The sequence below is a fragment of the Saccoglossus kowalevskii genome, chromosome 18, assembly GCF_978046115.1.
Source record: "Saccoglossus kowalevskii chromosome 18, keSacKowa6.1, whole genome shotgun sequence".
NCBI classification, from domain to species: domain Eukaryota; kingdom Metazoa; phylum Hemichordata; class Enteropneusta; family Harrimaniidae; genus Saccoglossus; species Saccoglossus kowalevskii.
The window spans coordinates 30,072,429-30,088,574 of NC_140658.1; the positions used below are offsets into that span (position 1 = coordinate 30,072,429).

At 37.6% G+C, this 16,146-nt stretch overlaps 1 protein-coding gene across 3 annotated transcripts; it reads right to left on the reverse strand.

Annotated features, from left to right (window-relative positions):
- Positions 1-4,054: 4,054 nt before the first annotated feature.
- Positions 4,055-15,485, reverse strand: LOC100369092 (uncharacterized). Of its 3 annotated transcripts, none has more exons than XM_085493234.1 (5): positions 15,216-15,485; positions 7,940-8,002; positions 7,532-7,579; positions 6,359-6,394; positions 4,055-4,637 (listed from the first exon to the last, which is right to left on the reverse strand). In XM_085493234.1, exons 1-5 carry the CDS (start codon positions 15,319-15,321, stop codon positions 4,603-4,605), a joined length of 288 nt encoding a protein of 95 aa, XP_085349360.1. In that variant the 5' UTR covers positions 15,322-15,485; the 3' UTR covers positions 4,055-4,602. The 3 variants fall into 3 exon arrangements, with proteins under 3 accessions (XP_085349360.1, XP_085349358.1, XP_085349359.1); XM_085493232.1 differs by lacking the exon at positions 4,055-4,637 and adding an exon at positions 5,666-5,958; XM_085493233.1 differs by lacking the exons at positions 4,055-4,637; positions 7,532-7,579 and adding an exon at positions 5,666-5,958.
- Positions 15,486-16,146: the final 661 nt, after the last annotated feature.

A 16,146-nucleotide genomic window follows, 5' to 3' on the forward strand; every position in this document is an offset into this window, starting at 1 on the left:
TATGTTTTCGGCTGTTACCATGGTAGGACATGAACTTGAATCTAACGTCGGTTTATAACTAAAACCGGGCACCTTATACGAGGTTCGCAAAATAACATTCAGTCTTTAGAAGTCACTTTATTTTATTGCTAGGACGTGTTCAGCCGTTAAATGTATTATTTCCAACCGTTTTGCGATAGTATTTTCTAGATTGGAGGCAGCATTTACATTCTATTCAAAGTTCAAAGTTGCGTTGGGATTACGATTACGACAGTGTAACAATGTCGGCGCCGGTGATCTCTTACCAGTGCGCGACGTAAGAATAAAAGTGCCAGAATAAAAGGCATGATCATTTGGGCACTGCTATTACGAGACTGGTAGGAGGTAATACATTTGGGACGAAAGTATTCAAAAAAAACAAAACAACAACAGATTTTGGCTGTTGCCATGGTAGCGGCGGGTCAGGATTGTTTTTCCAATTAGTGATGGTACGACCTGTCTGTCAAGTATGTACAAAATCAGCCAAGCCAAAAAAAAAAAATCACAGAAGAGTTAAAAAGCTATTCCTGGTGAACAGTTACTATAACTTTGTGGTCAACTTTCTCATTAAGGAAAAAAATATATCAAAAATTCAAATACTAGTAGTAACTTTGTGCCCACACTCAAGCCGAGTACATTGAGCTATGTCTGAGGTGTTGTATCACAGGGAGTTGGACAAACTTATGTATTTTAATAAATTATTGAATAAGGAAAGTGCAGACTATAAATGGGACTATTTATATTTACTAACAACTATAGAGAATGGTTCTTGTGCCAAACATAAAAAATAATAATTATTAGAGAGTTTAAGATTTGCGTACGTAACGAGAACGTAACGTGATGTTCTAATTTCGTTTGCGTTACGTTCTCTGGTGTCAGAAAACGATTAAGTACAACAGCCCACAACGGGAACGTAACTGAAACCAGAACCATGTCAATCCGTCTCTCATTGGGCAACAATAACTACCTAATAAAATTTGTTATGTCATTTTACGTCCGGAATCTGAATTAGTAGTTAGTTCACAGATATTTGACAGAGCTCTCACTATTTCCATCCACTCTGCTGAGGTCCCAGGCCTGTTTGCCCAATCCTCTTTCAGCAGATCAATATCATGCGTTTTCAGTGGGTATAAATGTCAGCTAAAATGCATCCAATATTTCTTATTTCATCATAAATATACAAAAACACTCTAATATAAAACATTTTATCAATGTCAATGAAAATTGTTCAAAATTGACAGCGAGAAAAGCTCTCGGAAATCAACTACGAGTCAGTCACCGTGACCACGTTCAAAACGACTGCCGAACGACCGGGCAACTGCGGACGTCATTGGTTCGCGCGGAGGTCATGCACAAAGCAGTGACGTATCCGTTCTCGTTCCGTTCTCGTATGCGCATCTTAATGTCTGATAATGATAATCAAATATGGGACATATGTAATAATAACAGAACCCCACACCCTCCCCGTGGCTTCGCTCGTGAAAGTATGGCAGCAGGATACGCCGCATCACTCGTGAAAATAACTTCCATACGCAATGAAAGCCACGGAAAGGGTATGGGGTTCTGTCATAATACTTCATTATCACTGAAAACATTTTTCCCCTGAAATAAATTCCAGTTGAGCACTGATTAAATAAACTACCTCGTCTTTATGTCAACTTGAATTTATTCATTGCCTACATCAGTGACTTCAAAATATATGTTTCAATCCCAGGAATTTCACTCGCTGTTAATTGCATGGGAGTGCCAGTGAATTTCTGTTGTCATGTCAATTTCTTGCGATTACTCGGAACATGAAGCTGTAACCACAGACCGTCTAGGTGTTTTAACTACATACTGGTATAAGCACCGGTTAGGCAGGCTTGAACTATGCATTTTAAGCCAGCTGAGATGTATATTCAATCCCATAGATTTCTCATTGTTTGGTAACTATTTGCTGCAAATGCAACAAAAATCAATATAAAAATATTACCCACACCGCATTCTACAGGGTACTTGTTAACGTGTTGTGGTAGATGCTATATGTCTAGAAGCATCCTTCTCCAGGACCCACTGGTGGATTGTACAGTCTTTCAATCCAATTAATGAATAATGCATTATGAGCAATATTATTTTCAGCTTAGCAACGGAATTTCCGGAAGTTGAAAGCACAATCTTTGGTCAAAACGACTCATTACTCAACCAACTTCCGGCACTGGTCCCTAATCTATCTCAGTTAATTTCCTGGAAATCAAAGTAACACCTGCAAGCGGGTACACTTGTGATGTAACTGTTGCCATGATACATGATACACAAGTTGATTGATAACACCAACGATATTATGGGATGTTGGAGTTCAGCCATTCTATCGTCCTTTGTTCCATGGTGCTTTGTGCGCTAACAATGAACGGTTCTGGAAGAAGGGGGGGGGGAGGGTGTTGACTCAAAAATAATATACCTTCATTCTATATGTCGCGCTCTCCAGTGACAGAGCGCTTTTGTGACGTCAGTTTATGTGTACATCGCCCAAACGTCGCAGAAGCGCTTCATCATTGAATATCTAGGCAACGAGGTTTTACTTACGGAACATGCAAAAGGGGATGCGATATGCTACTCTTAGTGATGGATAAGCCATAGTCTCCTTAATGTAGTTGGAGACGTAGTCACTGTGATTCTCGCCATGATAAGATTCCAAAATACTAGTACTAGTATCATACTTTGTACAGTTGACCATCTCAGTCGCAATTGATGTACATGTATAATATAAATCATATCTCATATAAGGTGATGACGTCAGTGAATCACATATCATGATGACGTCAATGTGCCAAACAACGTGATGATGTCAATTATATACTATGCCACTGCAACCTCGAATTAGATTATTTGAGCATTTCCAAGTGGACAGATCATCGTCATCGCTAAAATATTGACTGTGGGTTGAATGTTAAACAGCGCCCCTAGACAATGTTGGCATAGGTTTATCATGCATGAATGGATTTACATACGGTGATTTGCCGCCAAAATAGACCCACAATATAAATTTCAAAAAATAAGTCAAAGTTTGTAAAAAAAAATCCAAATTAATGTTTGAAGCAAAATGTAATTTCGAACGTGAAGAAATCTGTCATAAATTATTTTCGAGTTTTCCATAGAATGATACTTCTCTTCGCAAAGCATTTTGGGACATTGTGAAAGTCTCAACAACACATGAGTATATAGTATTATTTTATTACGGTTTTATTGTGATATCAAACAAATGTGCTTCTAACAGATCTACATCAAATAAATAAATACAGATTTCTAAAATATAACTGACTCAAACAAAATCATCATGAAAATGGCACCATAGTATGAGGTCTCATGACCTTTCACCTAGAACTAATAAATAATTCAACAATTTATAGGGTTCTTTTATTTTGAGTTAGTAATATAAGACGGTATTGATTTAATATAAAATATACACTAATATCAGAAAATTGTAAAAAATAATCTTGAATTCGTTCAACATTATCTTTTTATCCTCTATGAAATCCCATATAAAATGTTAAAGTGCAAGGCCACCATCTTGATATGTTATTCCATACCACAACGGAAAACAAATCTAAAGGTGTTGGTATTTACAAAACAAGTGTATATTGCATACAATGGGGCAGAATATCAATTAAGACAAAAGGAAACAAGTACATTAATTAAGAGTATGAAAATATAAGTTGCTAAAATATTTACTTTCAAAAATGGATTAATACTGAATCATTCACCGATTAGTAGAGAAAACGAAAAGTTGTCTGGATATAATAGTCCGTGTTTCATGTTTATTGACTTATCGAATGACGCCGTGCACCTCAACATGAACAAAATTGTGTACTTTTGACATTTAACCATTAACCATTGATTTCTCAAAAAATGTACATCTTAAAGATTATGGACGGAGTGAGAAAACAATGTAGTGTTTTAAAACATTTCAAAATCGGTAACGCCGACTACACTTCATTGCCTGGATTGCGTTATGCTGTTTTTCTATTCCTATTCAAATTCAAAGCTAAAACAGTAACCATTTCGAAATGCAATTTTTATTTGACAGTATTTGGGAAGGTAGTAGGACTAACAAAAAGTAGTCATGTATAGCGAGTAGCAGTCGTCGCGCAGCGCGCGTTCTAGATTCGCGTAAATAAACAACGCATTCGTACGCGTTGTGTGGTACGCATACTGAACGCGACACGGTGCGACGACAGTGACGCTTTAACTTTATGTATTGCACTAAAATGCAAACCCAAGAATTTCGATAATAATCTGAAAATATATATTCGTTCTTTCAAATCAATGGATAACTATTATCTAGGAATGATTCATTAAAAATGTATTATTTGTAGTCACCGATTCATTCAATGTATATCCTCGTTTGTAGTCACCGATTCATTTGCAGTCATCGCTTCATTTATGTGTTTCCCTTGAAACCATGGAAACACATAAACAAATACATCTAAACCATGAGTAATATCAGCAATTTACATCATCATACATTTGTTTTTTTTTGTTTTCTTTTAGTCAAAAATTATATTTTGTTATTTACATGTTGATTTACAAGTTGAAGCATGTTGTTGTTTATTCAGCTGCTGGTTCTTCTGCGTCTGCTTGGGCTGTGGGCAAAAACAAATATCATATTGTAACTTCCATTCTAGACTGGTGAATACGTCGCTATATCGAGCCTATACAGGCAGTAGTAAGAATCACTGTCGCCTAACAATCAAATACACTTTTTAAAAAATGTTGTTTGTTTTAGAGTGGTGATTTGATGAGCACTGAAGTGGCAATTGGATAAACATATATGATTAAGTCGGCGAAATTTCCGTGTGTGTTGCACAATATTGGCGGGCATTGATTGGTTAATTATAGTCACGTGCTACAATATCAACGCAATGCATTGTTGGATAATTTATAAACATGACCTATTTACAACTGACACCGAATCGACACTAAAAGAGGACAACAATTGAAGAATAAAAGTTATTTTGAAGGTAAACATTTGTTCAGAGGATATGATTGGCAAATTTGTAGCCCCCCCGCTACATTACAGATAGATCGCCCAACCTAAATAGTGCAAACAATGTTACGATCTACGTAGGATAAATGTACATGCAGACAGTCACGTGATGAGACGACGATTGGTCCGTGGAAAGTAATATGATGTGATAAGTGTTGTGTTGTATTTGTGACGAAATAAAAGACGCAATCTTATCAGTTGTTACTAACTAACAATATTTTAGCGACATTCCAAAAGATTGCTCTGTCACCATGACAACGTGTGACATCCACTAAACATATACGTATGATAGACTTTCTTGCAGTCCAATGCTATGATTAATAACAAGAGCATGGCCTGTCGTTGTACACTAGATGTGCATCGGTTTCACTATGATGTGTTCTTAAGCTATGTGCATGGTCAGCGGTGCTTGATGCATAGTGTGACAATCAGCAATGACAATTAGCAGAGCGAAGCTAGGAACTGAAGGCAAACCATTTAGTTACCCAAGCAGAAGTTAATTAAAGCAGGAATTTTGTGTTTAAGGAAGTTATTTTTTACCAGAGGACTGCAAGAAAGTTCATACCGGCAACTCTCATGTTTGAAGCACCTATCTATCAATACTACACTACATACAGAGACAGACAGGCAGACAAACCATCAGTCACATGGTATGTGGTCACGTGACAAAATCACGACCCTGGGGTGCTTCAACATGAGAGTTAGACTATCCCTATGTAACATGTCACCTTCGGTTGTTGTATTAGCTGTGTCGTTTACTGGTATGTCGTCTGCTGTGTCGTGTATTTCCTTTTGTGTTTCAACTTCTGTGTCGTCAGTGGGATGTGTTTCTGGTTCAGCAGCCGGCGTTTCCTCTGTCGTCATTTCCGGGGGCACAGCATCTGTTTCTTTTGACGCTTCTTCCGTTTCGGCATCACCTTTACGTGCGATGTAACATATATTAGATGAATGGGCGGGAAAGGCAAAGTTGTATCATGCACTGGGCACGTGATAATTAACTTTTAGTGGCACCCATATTAATGTGACAGCTATGTTCATTTTGGTTGAGTGTCATGTGCAGGCATTAGAAGTTAAGCGAAATAACCAATTTACAACCAGCTTGATTTCATGTGCGATTGATTAAGCTAGTTAATATATGCTATGTTATGTAAATGATATTATCATGGTCCAGGGGGAAACTGACGACGTCATATGGAGGTGTGATTCAATTTCGACATTCGTGTGTATGTGACGTAATTCAATGGGAGGCGATGTAAGCTCAGACAATTAATGTAATATGTATTAGTTGTCTGAGATGTAAGCAAGTATTTATATTACCTTCTGTCTCTGCACCTTCGCCTTCGTTCTGTTCACCTGTCAAAATAATGGAATCATCCAAATAAATTAGTCACGTAATCATTAAGTTCGATTAAATTGTCGGTTCTATAGTGCATAAACCATGACAATCAGGAAAAATAAATGTCCCAATTTACGTCAAAATATCATGCAGCTATTTCAACACCATTGGTTTTTTTTTTGCTCGAGCGAAATAGATATAAGATAAATAATACTATAAATAATAATACAAATCAAATAATCAATTAAATAATTGCGTCTTTATTTCTACTGGAACGGCTAACACTTTCTGACATATACCTGTTTATAAAACAACTGTACTGATAGTAAACATAGCAACAGCAGCAACGTAGAATATTAACATAATAATATTTCATTGTCATGATGTCAGAGATTGATGTAGTCACGACAATATTCGGTATGCTTCGGTCTCCAAACTTTCATCTGTCATAAGACTTTTCGGAAAATTCCCGCCGAAACTACTGACATTTAAGGGATGGAATATTTAGAATACATGGGGAGAAGGTCTTTGCTATACTTTCGACATAATCATGTTGAATGTTGAATTGACAAAATAAATCTCTTGAAAATCGACAGATTTTTATTTCCTAAAGTTGTGCTATTGAACTGAGATCTCGCATGACCTCATTGTATTCTCTTAGCTGAATACATTTAGTCTATTTTTTAATTCCACTTATACTCATGTCAATGGAACAAGATGTCATGGAAAGATGTTGCTATGGTAACTTACAGTCGTATACCATCCAAGACAAGGGTGCAGTTCAGGAATATATTGGTCACGTGACTAAACAATTACAAGAATTTATTTGAACATTCATATCGCAGGAGTTCAACCAGTGAATGTTCAATGATTCAATCATATGATATTAGTTGAAATATTAGGCAAACGTTCTTGCAATGAGAGGTTAACGATAATGACACCAGCCAAAGTTATCGCATGGGATTATGAGCAGGATAAAGCCAATCAGTGAGATAGAAGAAATTTCATGAAGCTAATGATTGGAGTCGGGATTTCGGGGTGAAAGGTGAAGGGTTGAAGGTGAAGCATTTTGTAGCATTTGGATGTTATTAGCAGGATTTGGGGAAGCAAAGCCACTAGTTGAACCCATACGATGTCTCGTCATTCTCTGTTACCTGTTGTCGTTTGTTCTGCACCCTCATCATCTTTCTTAAGCTCGTCACCTGTAAATGAAATTGAATCGTCCACGTTGTATTTTACTGATATATATTTAAACATTGACGCAAGTATGGATAGAACGCCACCAGGCGGCATAATTTAGTGATACCAAGGATTAGAGCGACCGTTATCAGACATATCAATTTACAATGTTTGCTGTCAAATCAGACAACCCAATACATTTCAGAATAGTATATTAAACAATGTTTATGGTCCTACTGCTGTCTACATTAATATAAATCAATCGCCACGTCACGCTAATAAAGTGGCAATCATGTTGGAACGCTTCTTGAGGTTGGACGTGGCATATGTGTGTTGTCTACACAAAGTTAGAGATATATAATACTCGTAATTTAACTCCTTACCATCTGCTGGTTTTTCGGCGTCCTGTTTTTCTTGACCACCTTCTTCGCCATCTTTTGGTGAATCTAAACAGATAAAAACAGGTGAATGTTTATTTTTTGTTTATTTAATATCTCGTGTTTTTTTTAAATATGTAAAAAAGTAGGACTGATTCCTCGGCGTATCCATCCATGATGGAAGAAATCATGATCTATTTATGTGACAATTGATACTATCCCTAGGCATTATACATAACCCCTACACGTCACTCGTCATGGCTCTTTCTTGAGAGACAGAATCACTAAGAATTTCTCATTTCTCTACTCGAAAACAGCAAGTGCGTTATTGGGAATTATCGCTGCTATATGAAAACACTAACTCCGAACGCTTTCCACGTATTAAATGCCATGAACTCAAATGATCGCCAAATTCGTCCCCACAGTCATTTTGTTTGGTGAAGGTTTCATTAGAAATACGGGGACTGAGAGGGGTGTATCAACTGCAAACATAAAAAAAACACTCGAGCGTGCGAAGAAAAATCTACTAAATTGTTCGGGCCCAACCCTTTACTGCTCAACGCATACCAAATACACTTACATTATTTGAATAATAAATTTGACATTTTGAGTGTTTAATGGTGACAAAGGTTTGTTTATGCCAAACTCCTCGCTCAGTATATCACGATCGAGCATGACGTGCCATTGTGAATTAAACAATGTCCACAGGGGGCGATTACATATACAATGAGTGATACACAAATACAAAGTTGAATATTGCCAACAAAGACATATTGTTCTGCTATTGTGTTCTCGTAGTGTGTCATAACAACACTCCATTCGCTCACTCTCGTTCCGATTGACATTGGCATGAGTCAGAATGAGGGTTTTCGTCACCGTGGCAACAAGCTGCCACCATATTCATATTTCGCATGTGTTTGCAGTAGGTTATTGCTTCTACAGTTGTACCGGCTTGGTTTATCACTAGTCTGACACCTCCTCTGGGCTGTGTTTACGTCTATTATGGTTACAGTTTCTATGGAGCGCTTATAAATACATTTATATCTACTGTACATATTTCCCTAAGATTCCCCTTAAGATATGTTCAGGGACGTATTGAACTCATTCGTGGTCGCCATGGAGACCGGTTAACAGAGTCCAATGTGCTAGAGATTAGTTTTAGAGCGTTCATATTTCGTTCTAACAATTGTAATCTGGATGAAACGGCGCGTAACATTCTAGTATTGTGAAAGGGGTGTCCTTCCGCGTGTTAGCTGTCTCAGAAAGGGAGTGTGGAACTAAAAATTCATGTGTATTTGGGGCGGGGTATTCTCATGAGTAAAATTCGCTTATTTTATCACAGCAGGTGTTGGGTACATTTGTTGATTGGTGTACCTTTCATCACAACGAATCACTAAAAATAAAAACGATAATTACCATCAAACCATCGAGGAATAATGTTATTGGTTCAACACACGTGATAAACACATAAAATGGGTTTGAGGGTGTTTGTAATAGTATATTCTTTAAGAACGGAGAATAAATCGTTAGATATTAGACGGATGTGTGTACTTTAAGGTTGGCCAGTGGAACTTGTACTTGAAAAGAACTTGGTGGACTGATCATCAACAGACCCTTCGACAGACAAGATGGGTGGAATTGGAAATTATATCCAAAACGCGAGCGAGTGTGGCTAAACATGAAACGTCTTTTCTGCTCGTCTATTATGCGTTAGGATAGCTTCTTTTGTCAGTTGATATGTTTTACTATTGTATAGTCACGTGGTATACAATTCCTGTCTCCAATGCCTGCAAAATGAGACTCTAATGAATAACTAGTGAGTTGTCATGGTGACCACCAATAGATGGTTCGCGGGAAATTGGAAGTATTCAGGCAAATCTTGGTGAAAGCCGTCATTAGGATTAGAATGTATGTCACGTGATATGTAAAACCAAGCTGTGTCTGCAAGGAATCTCTTTTCAGACTTATCAAATATGGAAGATTATTTGAGACGACTGATATTCGTCTGTATAATGATGATGTACACGTAATGTACTTCACTCGCCGACCAAGTCGACGATCGTCGCGCAGCGCGCGTTCCAATTTATTTACACGCTTCGTATACGTCGCACGGTACCCATGCACGATGCGCCACAACCACCACTACAATTTTACAACAAGCAATTCTAACATGTTCTGAAATGTTATATTAATTTCCGTCAAAGTTGTTATATGATAAGTATAGATTCAAGATTTCTTTCTAATTATTTGCCGAGATTTAGTTACATCATTAATCAATAAGCCTTGCAGGACAGACATGACCACGACGAAAGAGGCGAGCAATGTATTTCACTCGGGTATAAACGTGTCTAAATAAGTCATTACTGTCGAGTCTTTTTATATTTAATGAATTACTACCGAGTTTGCCTGACACCTCAGCCTGTGAGCAGATCTCTAACTCTCTCGTAAACTAAATAATTCTATATGACGATACTTCGAATATGATACGTGTTATTTTAAATTGTACGGTGCAGCAACCGACTCTAACAAGTTATGCTTAATTATTACTATGGTAACCGTGCCTGAAATGACATATGCGTGCCATATTCTCCTTGAAGAAAACTGTCGCGACAGGCCTTGTTTGTAATTCGCCGTTTTTACTGCTTTTCCAAGGGTTGCCTTAATGACCTCAGTACATTACTCGAGATTTTAATGATGTTTAGGTCTGTTTGTTTACATTGCCATGGCAACAGGATGTGGGTGACGACCTCTGCCAATACAGTCGGCGTATATAAACACGTCGCCGCGTGCGCACGATGCATGACTAGATACATCATTCGATATCATGCCAAGATAGCATTGTAGGAGCACATTGTAGGACGGTGTCAACGTTTGACCAGGTACGCATACAAAGATATGACAGTCAAAGGATGAGGAAGAAATACTGAAAATACAATGGTATCAGGTTTCCGTATGAAAGCATTGAACTATTTGGTATGGCATCAGCCGGCGGGTATAAAAGTTAGGTTGCAATGCGTGGGGGTAACTCAGACCACCTGTTGAATCAGGTAGTCAAGTAAACTATTTTAATGTCACCATTAGATGTTGGGGCAGCAGGGAGCCGTAAAATCTGACAAAATCTACGTTAAAATCACTGAAACGGTTTAGCTGCGCGTTCGTCTTGTTGCCTACATATATGGTCGTAGTAAGCATTTGGGAATCGAAGTCCCTGCCAATCCCAGCAGCCTAGTTAAATACCGGGTACACAATTAATTATGTAAATCATAATTATTGTTGCAAATAATGTGGGTTTGAATCAAAGTCACTAAGACTGTGTTGCCACGTGCTCGTCGCAGCCAATAAAGATCGCCCATCCTATGATGCTGGGGTAAATCGCACCTACAATATTTTGTTTAATGTGTGTGTATGCATTTATTAGTTTCAATTTTTAATAACTTACTTTGCAGGTGTACCGCCTTGGCGGCCCCTTTAGAAATCACAATTTCAAAAGGCAGTAATAGGTCTATCCCAGAAAATAATGTAAATGACGTATATAATTTGACATTATAGGCTGTCTGTTTAGCAGGGGTATGAGGTACTGGCGACATACCTTATTAAGTTTCGTCTTTGAATCGGTAATCACGTTGTTGGTGTTTCTCGATCAGTTTATCGGAGAACCGACTATCCACTGAAGGTTCATTGTATGCCAGTGAAGATATTGTGGATAGTAATTTTAAGCATAATGACGAAAGAGTATAAATAAACTATGGCCTGTAACGTTTGAGAGCAAAGCTATTTTTATCCATATAACATTTATATACATTTCGTGTCTGACATTCATTTTTTAAGTGTCATTTTCGTGGACTCGAAGTGATAGTCGCTATGGTAACGTGGATATTAATTTCAGTTACTTAGTCACGGATACAAGAAGAAAAAGAGTGAGTGTATACAACCGACATCGATTTAGCTTGTAACGCGGCGCAGTTTTTAATCGAAAATGTATTTTTGAATTCACAATGTTGCTTTCAAACTTGGTTGATCGATTTCATCTTTTGTTCGTTCCGCTTTGTTCACGTGACAAGATGATTCACGACTCGAGTGCAAGTCATTGTCGCCACCATGAATGGTTCCAAACTTCTCATCACCACTGATTAGGAGAAATGTTATGATTGAATTCTACGTCTGGATTTTGTTTGAGTTGATTTGTTCAGGCTATGCTGCCACAATCTGTTTGTTTGTTTGTTTGTTTGTTTGTTTGTAGATAAGTAGATAATTATGCGTTGTCATATTTCAAATGATGCACTTCTAGTATACGATCATTCATGACGTCAAGATCAGAGACTATTTCAGCCTAGTTCTGCTATTTTCTCAAAAAAAAAATGCTGAAAAAAATCAGAAGTAGAAATGTCTATTGAAACGGCATTTTTCAATCATTCATTTTACATTCCACATGTAGTTGCCATAGTAATAATCTCATTCAGCGCGAAATCCACATAATGAAACAGATTTCTGACCACAATAACTGTGGCCGCAAATAAAAAAATGCAAAAATTTCTTGTTAAAAAAACATTACATTCTTATGTAGACTTGTCATTGAACTCTGACCCTAGCTAGGTATCGATGAATGTAACAAATCATTATGTGTTCTAATATTTGAATTGACTTCTCAGATACACTTAAAGGCAGATGCATATGATCTATTAAGACCATGTGATCTGGCACGTGCTAAAATATTTGCCATGGTAACAGATGAAAATGACGCGTTTACCATTATTATTATTATATACTAGTATCAAATATATCTCCGGCGATATCGACATTCTACAAATATATATCGTCTCTATTTCACTGTGTCTAGTAAATCCGTTTAAAATTTAAAATTTTGCAAAATAATCTTCCTCAAAAGTTTATAATACAAATAGGTTACGCATATCACCATGGGAACAACATGTACTAGTATTGTTTCGAGTTCTTGCAGGTTCAAACAATGGTAATGCTGGGGGGGGGGGGGTTAAAGTGTAACGGATACAAAATTGATCTTCGTTTGTCACACGTCTAAACCGGCAATATTAAACAAAGAAAGACAAAGGTGAATTGTTGAAACCACACTAACGCCGACTGTGATAGAATTTACGAGTAACAATTAGCCATAAAACAAGACCTATCCCGTCATACACCAGTACCTATTACACCATCATACATGGCCGAACATCGTGACATAAATACAATAAATTTCCACTCAATTTGTACTCATGTTCGTCGAATTGAAACAAAACGAAACACACAATGCATCTAAGATACCGGCAAAGCATACATCCTTATTTGCAATGTGGTGCAAGGTGGGAGACACACACGGCTCATAGAAGGCACGTGATATGTACATAAACATCTCTAAAAATAATTCCCATATATTCATGATCACGAAACTAAAAACGATATATACAAACTACCTCCAGCAAATCCATTGTTATATTTTAATTATCTGATTAATAGTTGAGATAAATTTCAATTAAACTTTTTACAAACAAACACCGTCAACTGGATCGGCAGTGGTCGTCAACATGATGGTAGGTATCGACGTTATAGCCTGGGGAACGGCAGATTCCCATGGTTACTAAAACAGACTAATAACCGTGGGATATCTATAATTTCGACGTAAAGCTTTAAATAATATTTAAATAAAAATCCTATACGTGAAAATAGTTAATGGATATATAGATCGACCCAAGAGTGTTGCCATGTCTATATTTCCATAGTAACAGTGTATTGCAAATTTGCACCTTAGTAAAAAATACTTAAATCATGAGTGCAGTTTGGTAGACATAAATGATGATAACATTTGAGGCAGTTAAATCCCCGGAACGTTATGTATGATATCTATATCGAGACGTGTGTGTAACAGTCCGGGCAACAGTCGCCGTAATGCCTAAAATGTGAAGCATTCTGGTATTCCCACCCGTCGCATTTTGTGCCAGTTTCATTCTGATGTAACGTAACATTCGATGCCCTGCTATTTGGAAACGTAATACCCAACAATTATAAACTCCGTGTAGAACTGATTAAGTGTTTGTGGATGTGGGATGCGGAATACATGGTAGTATTAAAGTTTAATTTGATTTTTAACGTTTCGACAGTTGACCGAAATGTCGATTGTTAAAAAGTAATTAATTGTTTATACTGGATATCGATCAACCAAGTTAGTAGTGTTAGGTATTCAACTAGAATACTTTTTAACTAGTTGTGTCTGAATAGCAGTTGAATTTGACTCAACGTATTAGCGACGAATTAAATGTCAAGATACAATTTTTAAATTTGATTTCCTCGAGTTTACGATGATTGTGACCCTCGACCTGATTAGTCACATGTTTAATGTGAAAATGTCTAATTTTTTGTTACGTAGTTCATTTTCAACATATGCAGTATGTTGTCACTACGAAGACACGCATTCTTCCCTAGTGGTTATACTCTGTTACTTTTCAATTGTAAACAATGTCAATTTCCTCTCAAGCAGTTACGTGTCACTAAGTATTGTTGCCGTTGTCATGGCGGCAGTGACCAACGGGCATCGGCCATCTTGTGGACAGTGAACACGTTTACAAAAAAAGCTATACGATAACCAAAAATTGTTCAGAAATGTTAAGTGAAAGAAAACCGAGTAGCTGAATGTGCGTTTACCCGTAATACCAAGCTACATTGAGCGGGTATTAAACGCACATGTGTCTCTCGATTTTTTGAGCAACCGTGAAGACATTTTCACCCCGGGCATTAAATATGATGCCATGGTTACGCCGAGTGTGTGCATTTATATGCTAAATTGCGCTGGGAAACATTTACGGCGTTTTTTCCAGTTATGACCAGGTCCACTCAAGTTCAGAGATAAGCGTCACAGCCTAATGGAGCAGTGGAATAAAAGACAAGTTGGCAGCGAACAAAGTCTGACCTTTGTAAAAAGGAGTGTCATTACGTCTCGATAATGGGGAACACTTTAGAAAAACAAGACGACCTGTAACGCACGGGTGGCATTCAATGCTCAGTCGATATGTATACTTGTCAGACTATTCATACACTAGACTAGCTAGTGACTTTTTACATTGACACGACATTGCAACGTAGTTCTGTCGCGGTGCTGTTACCATGCAATCTCAATCTCATCTGCGTAGGATCGGCGTAATCCACGAAGCCAAAGATTAATAACTCATTTAGTCTATAATCAGATTATATTAACTATAACGTAGCGGGAACACATTTAAAGTCATATTATGAAAGGACAAAATGTAGCCGAATTTTTATCGCAGACACTTACCTATATTTTCATCTACATGCTTGTTATCTGTTTGTGGGTCTGTATTATTCTGATCATTTGGTTGGTTTTCCGTAGAACCGGCGGCCTGAGATGATGCACAACCCATATTGAAAACGTACAGGGGTCTTTAAAAAAACAAAACAAGAAATCCAACAAAATGGTCGACAGCGAGTTGTTTCCTAGCACAATAGCAAGTACTGTCTGCTTGAATCACTGACTGCTACGAGGCTCTCGCGGTATCAATGAGTTGTTTACCACCTGATACCATTTTATACTGAGCGTCTGTTGTGCGACGGTTGCTACGGCAATGCCTCATTTACATACTACCCGGAGCCGCCAATCGATGAATAAGACCAACATGAATTCGTAATTGTTTTAAAGACAACATCAGTATGCGAAACGGAATTTGTCTACAAATGTGATATCCACTCTAGTGTTTCCCGCCAAATCGATTAAGCGACAAATTCTCGCCAGTCTACATACATTGTAGAACGTATTTTTCACAGAGATGAACGTAATTATGATGTTTTGGCCGACAAATGCACAACAAACTTCAAAGAAGCCATGTACTGTTCTTCAAAACTTGTTAGTTGAATCCGTATTCTGGTGACCGGAAAGAGAATTTTAATTACGATCAGTGTAAAACAAATAAAATTTATTCCAGAAAAAACACGCAGATTTGACTAGTTGCTATAGTGACCAGTTTACATATCGTGTATTAACTTGTCTCGAGGGTTTGTTTGCGTCAATCGGTCACGTGACTGGTGACGGTCGTGTGTGGCTTCTTTTCGTCACTCTATGAAAGACCTTTTTGCCGGTAGTAGCAACTCATTCACAAAACGAGTAATTTTAGTTTTTCGCACCATTAGTAGCTCGAAGTTGTCACACCCTTGCTGTAACACAATGATTGGACAATAAATCAAGTGCCAAT

Excerpts from the sequence above, each read along its gene's own strand:
- LOC100369092 (XM_085493232.1), bottom strand. The coding sequence starts at position 15,321 with ATGGGTTGTGCATCATCTCAGGCCGCCGGTTCTACGGAAAACCAACCA. Across the intron at positions 6,395-7,531 it reads TGCAGAACAAACGACAACAG|GTGAACAGAACGAAGGCGAA; the intron begins GTAACAGAGAAT and ends TTATTTTGACAG. Across the intron at positions 5,959-6,358 it reads CGAAGGTGCAGAGACAGAAG|GTGATGCCGAAACGGAAGAA; the intron begins GTAATATAAATA and ends TCGCACGTAAAG.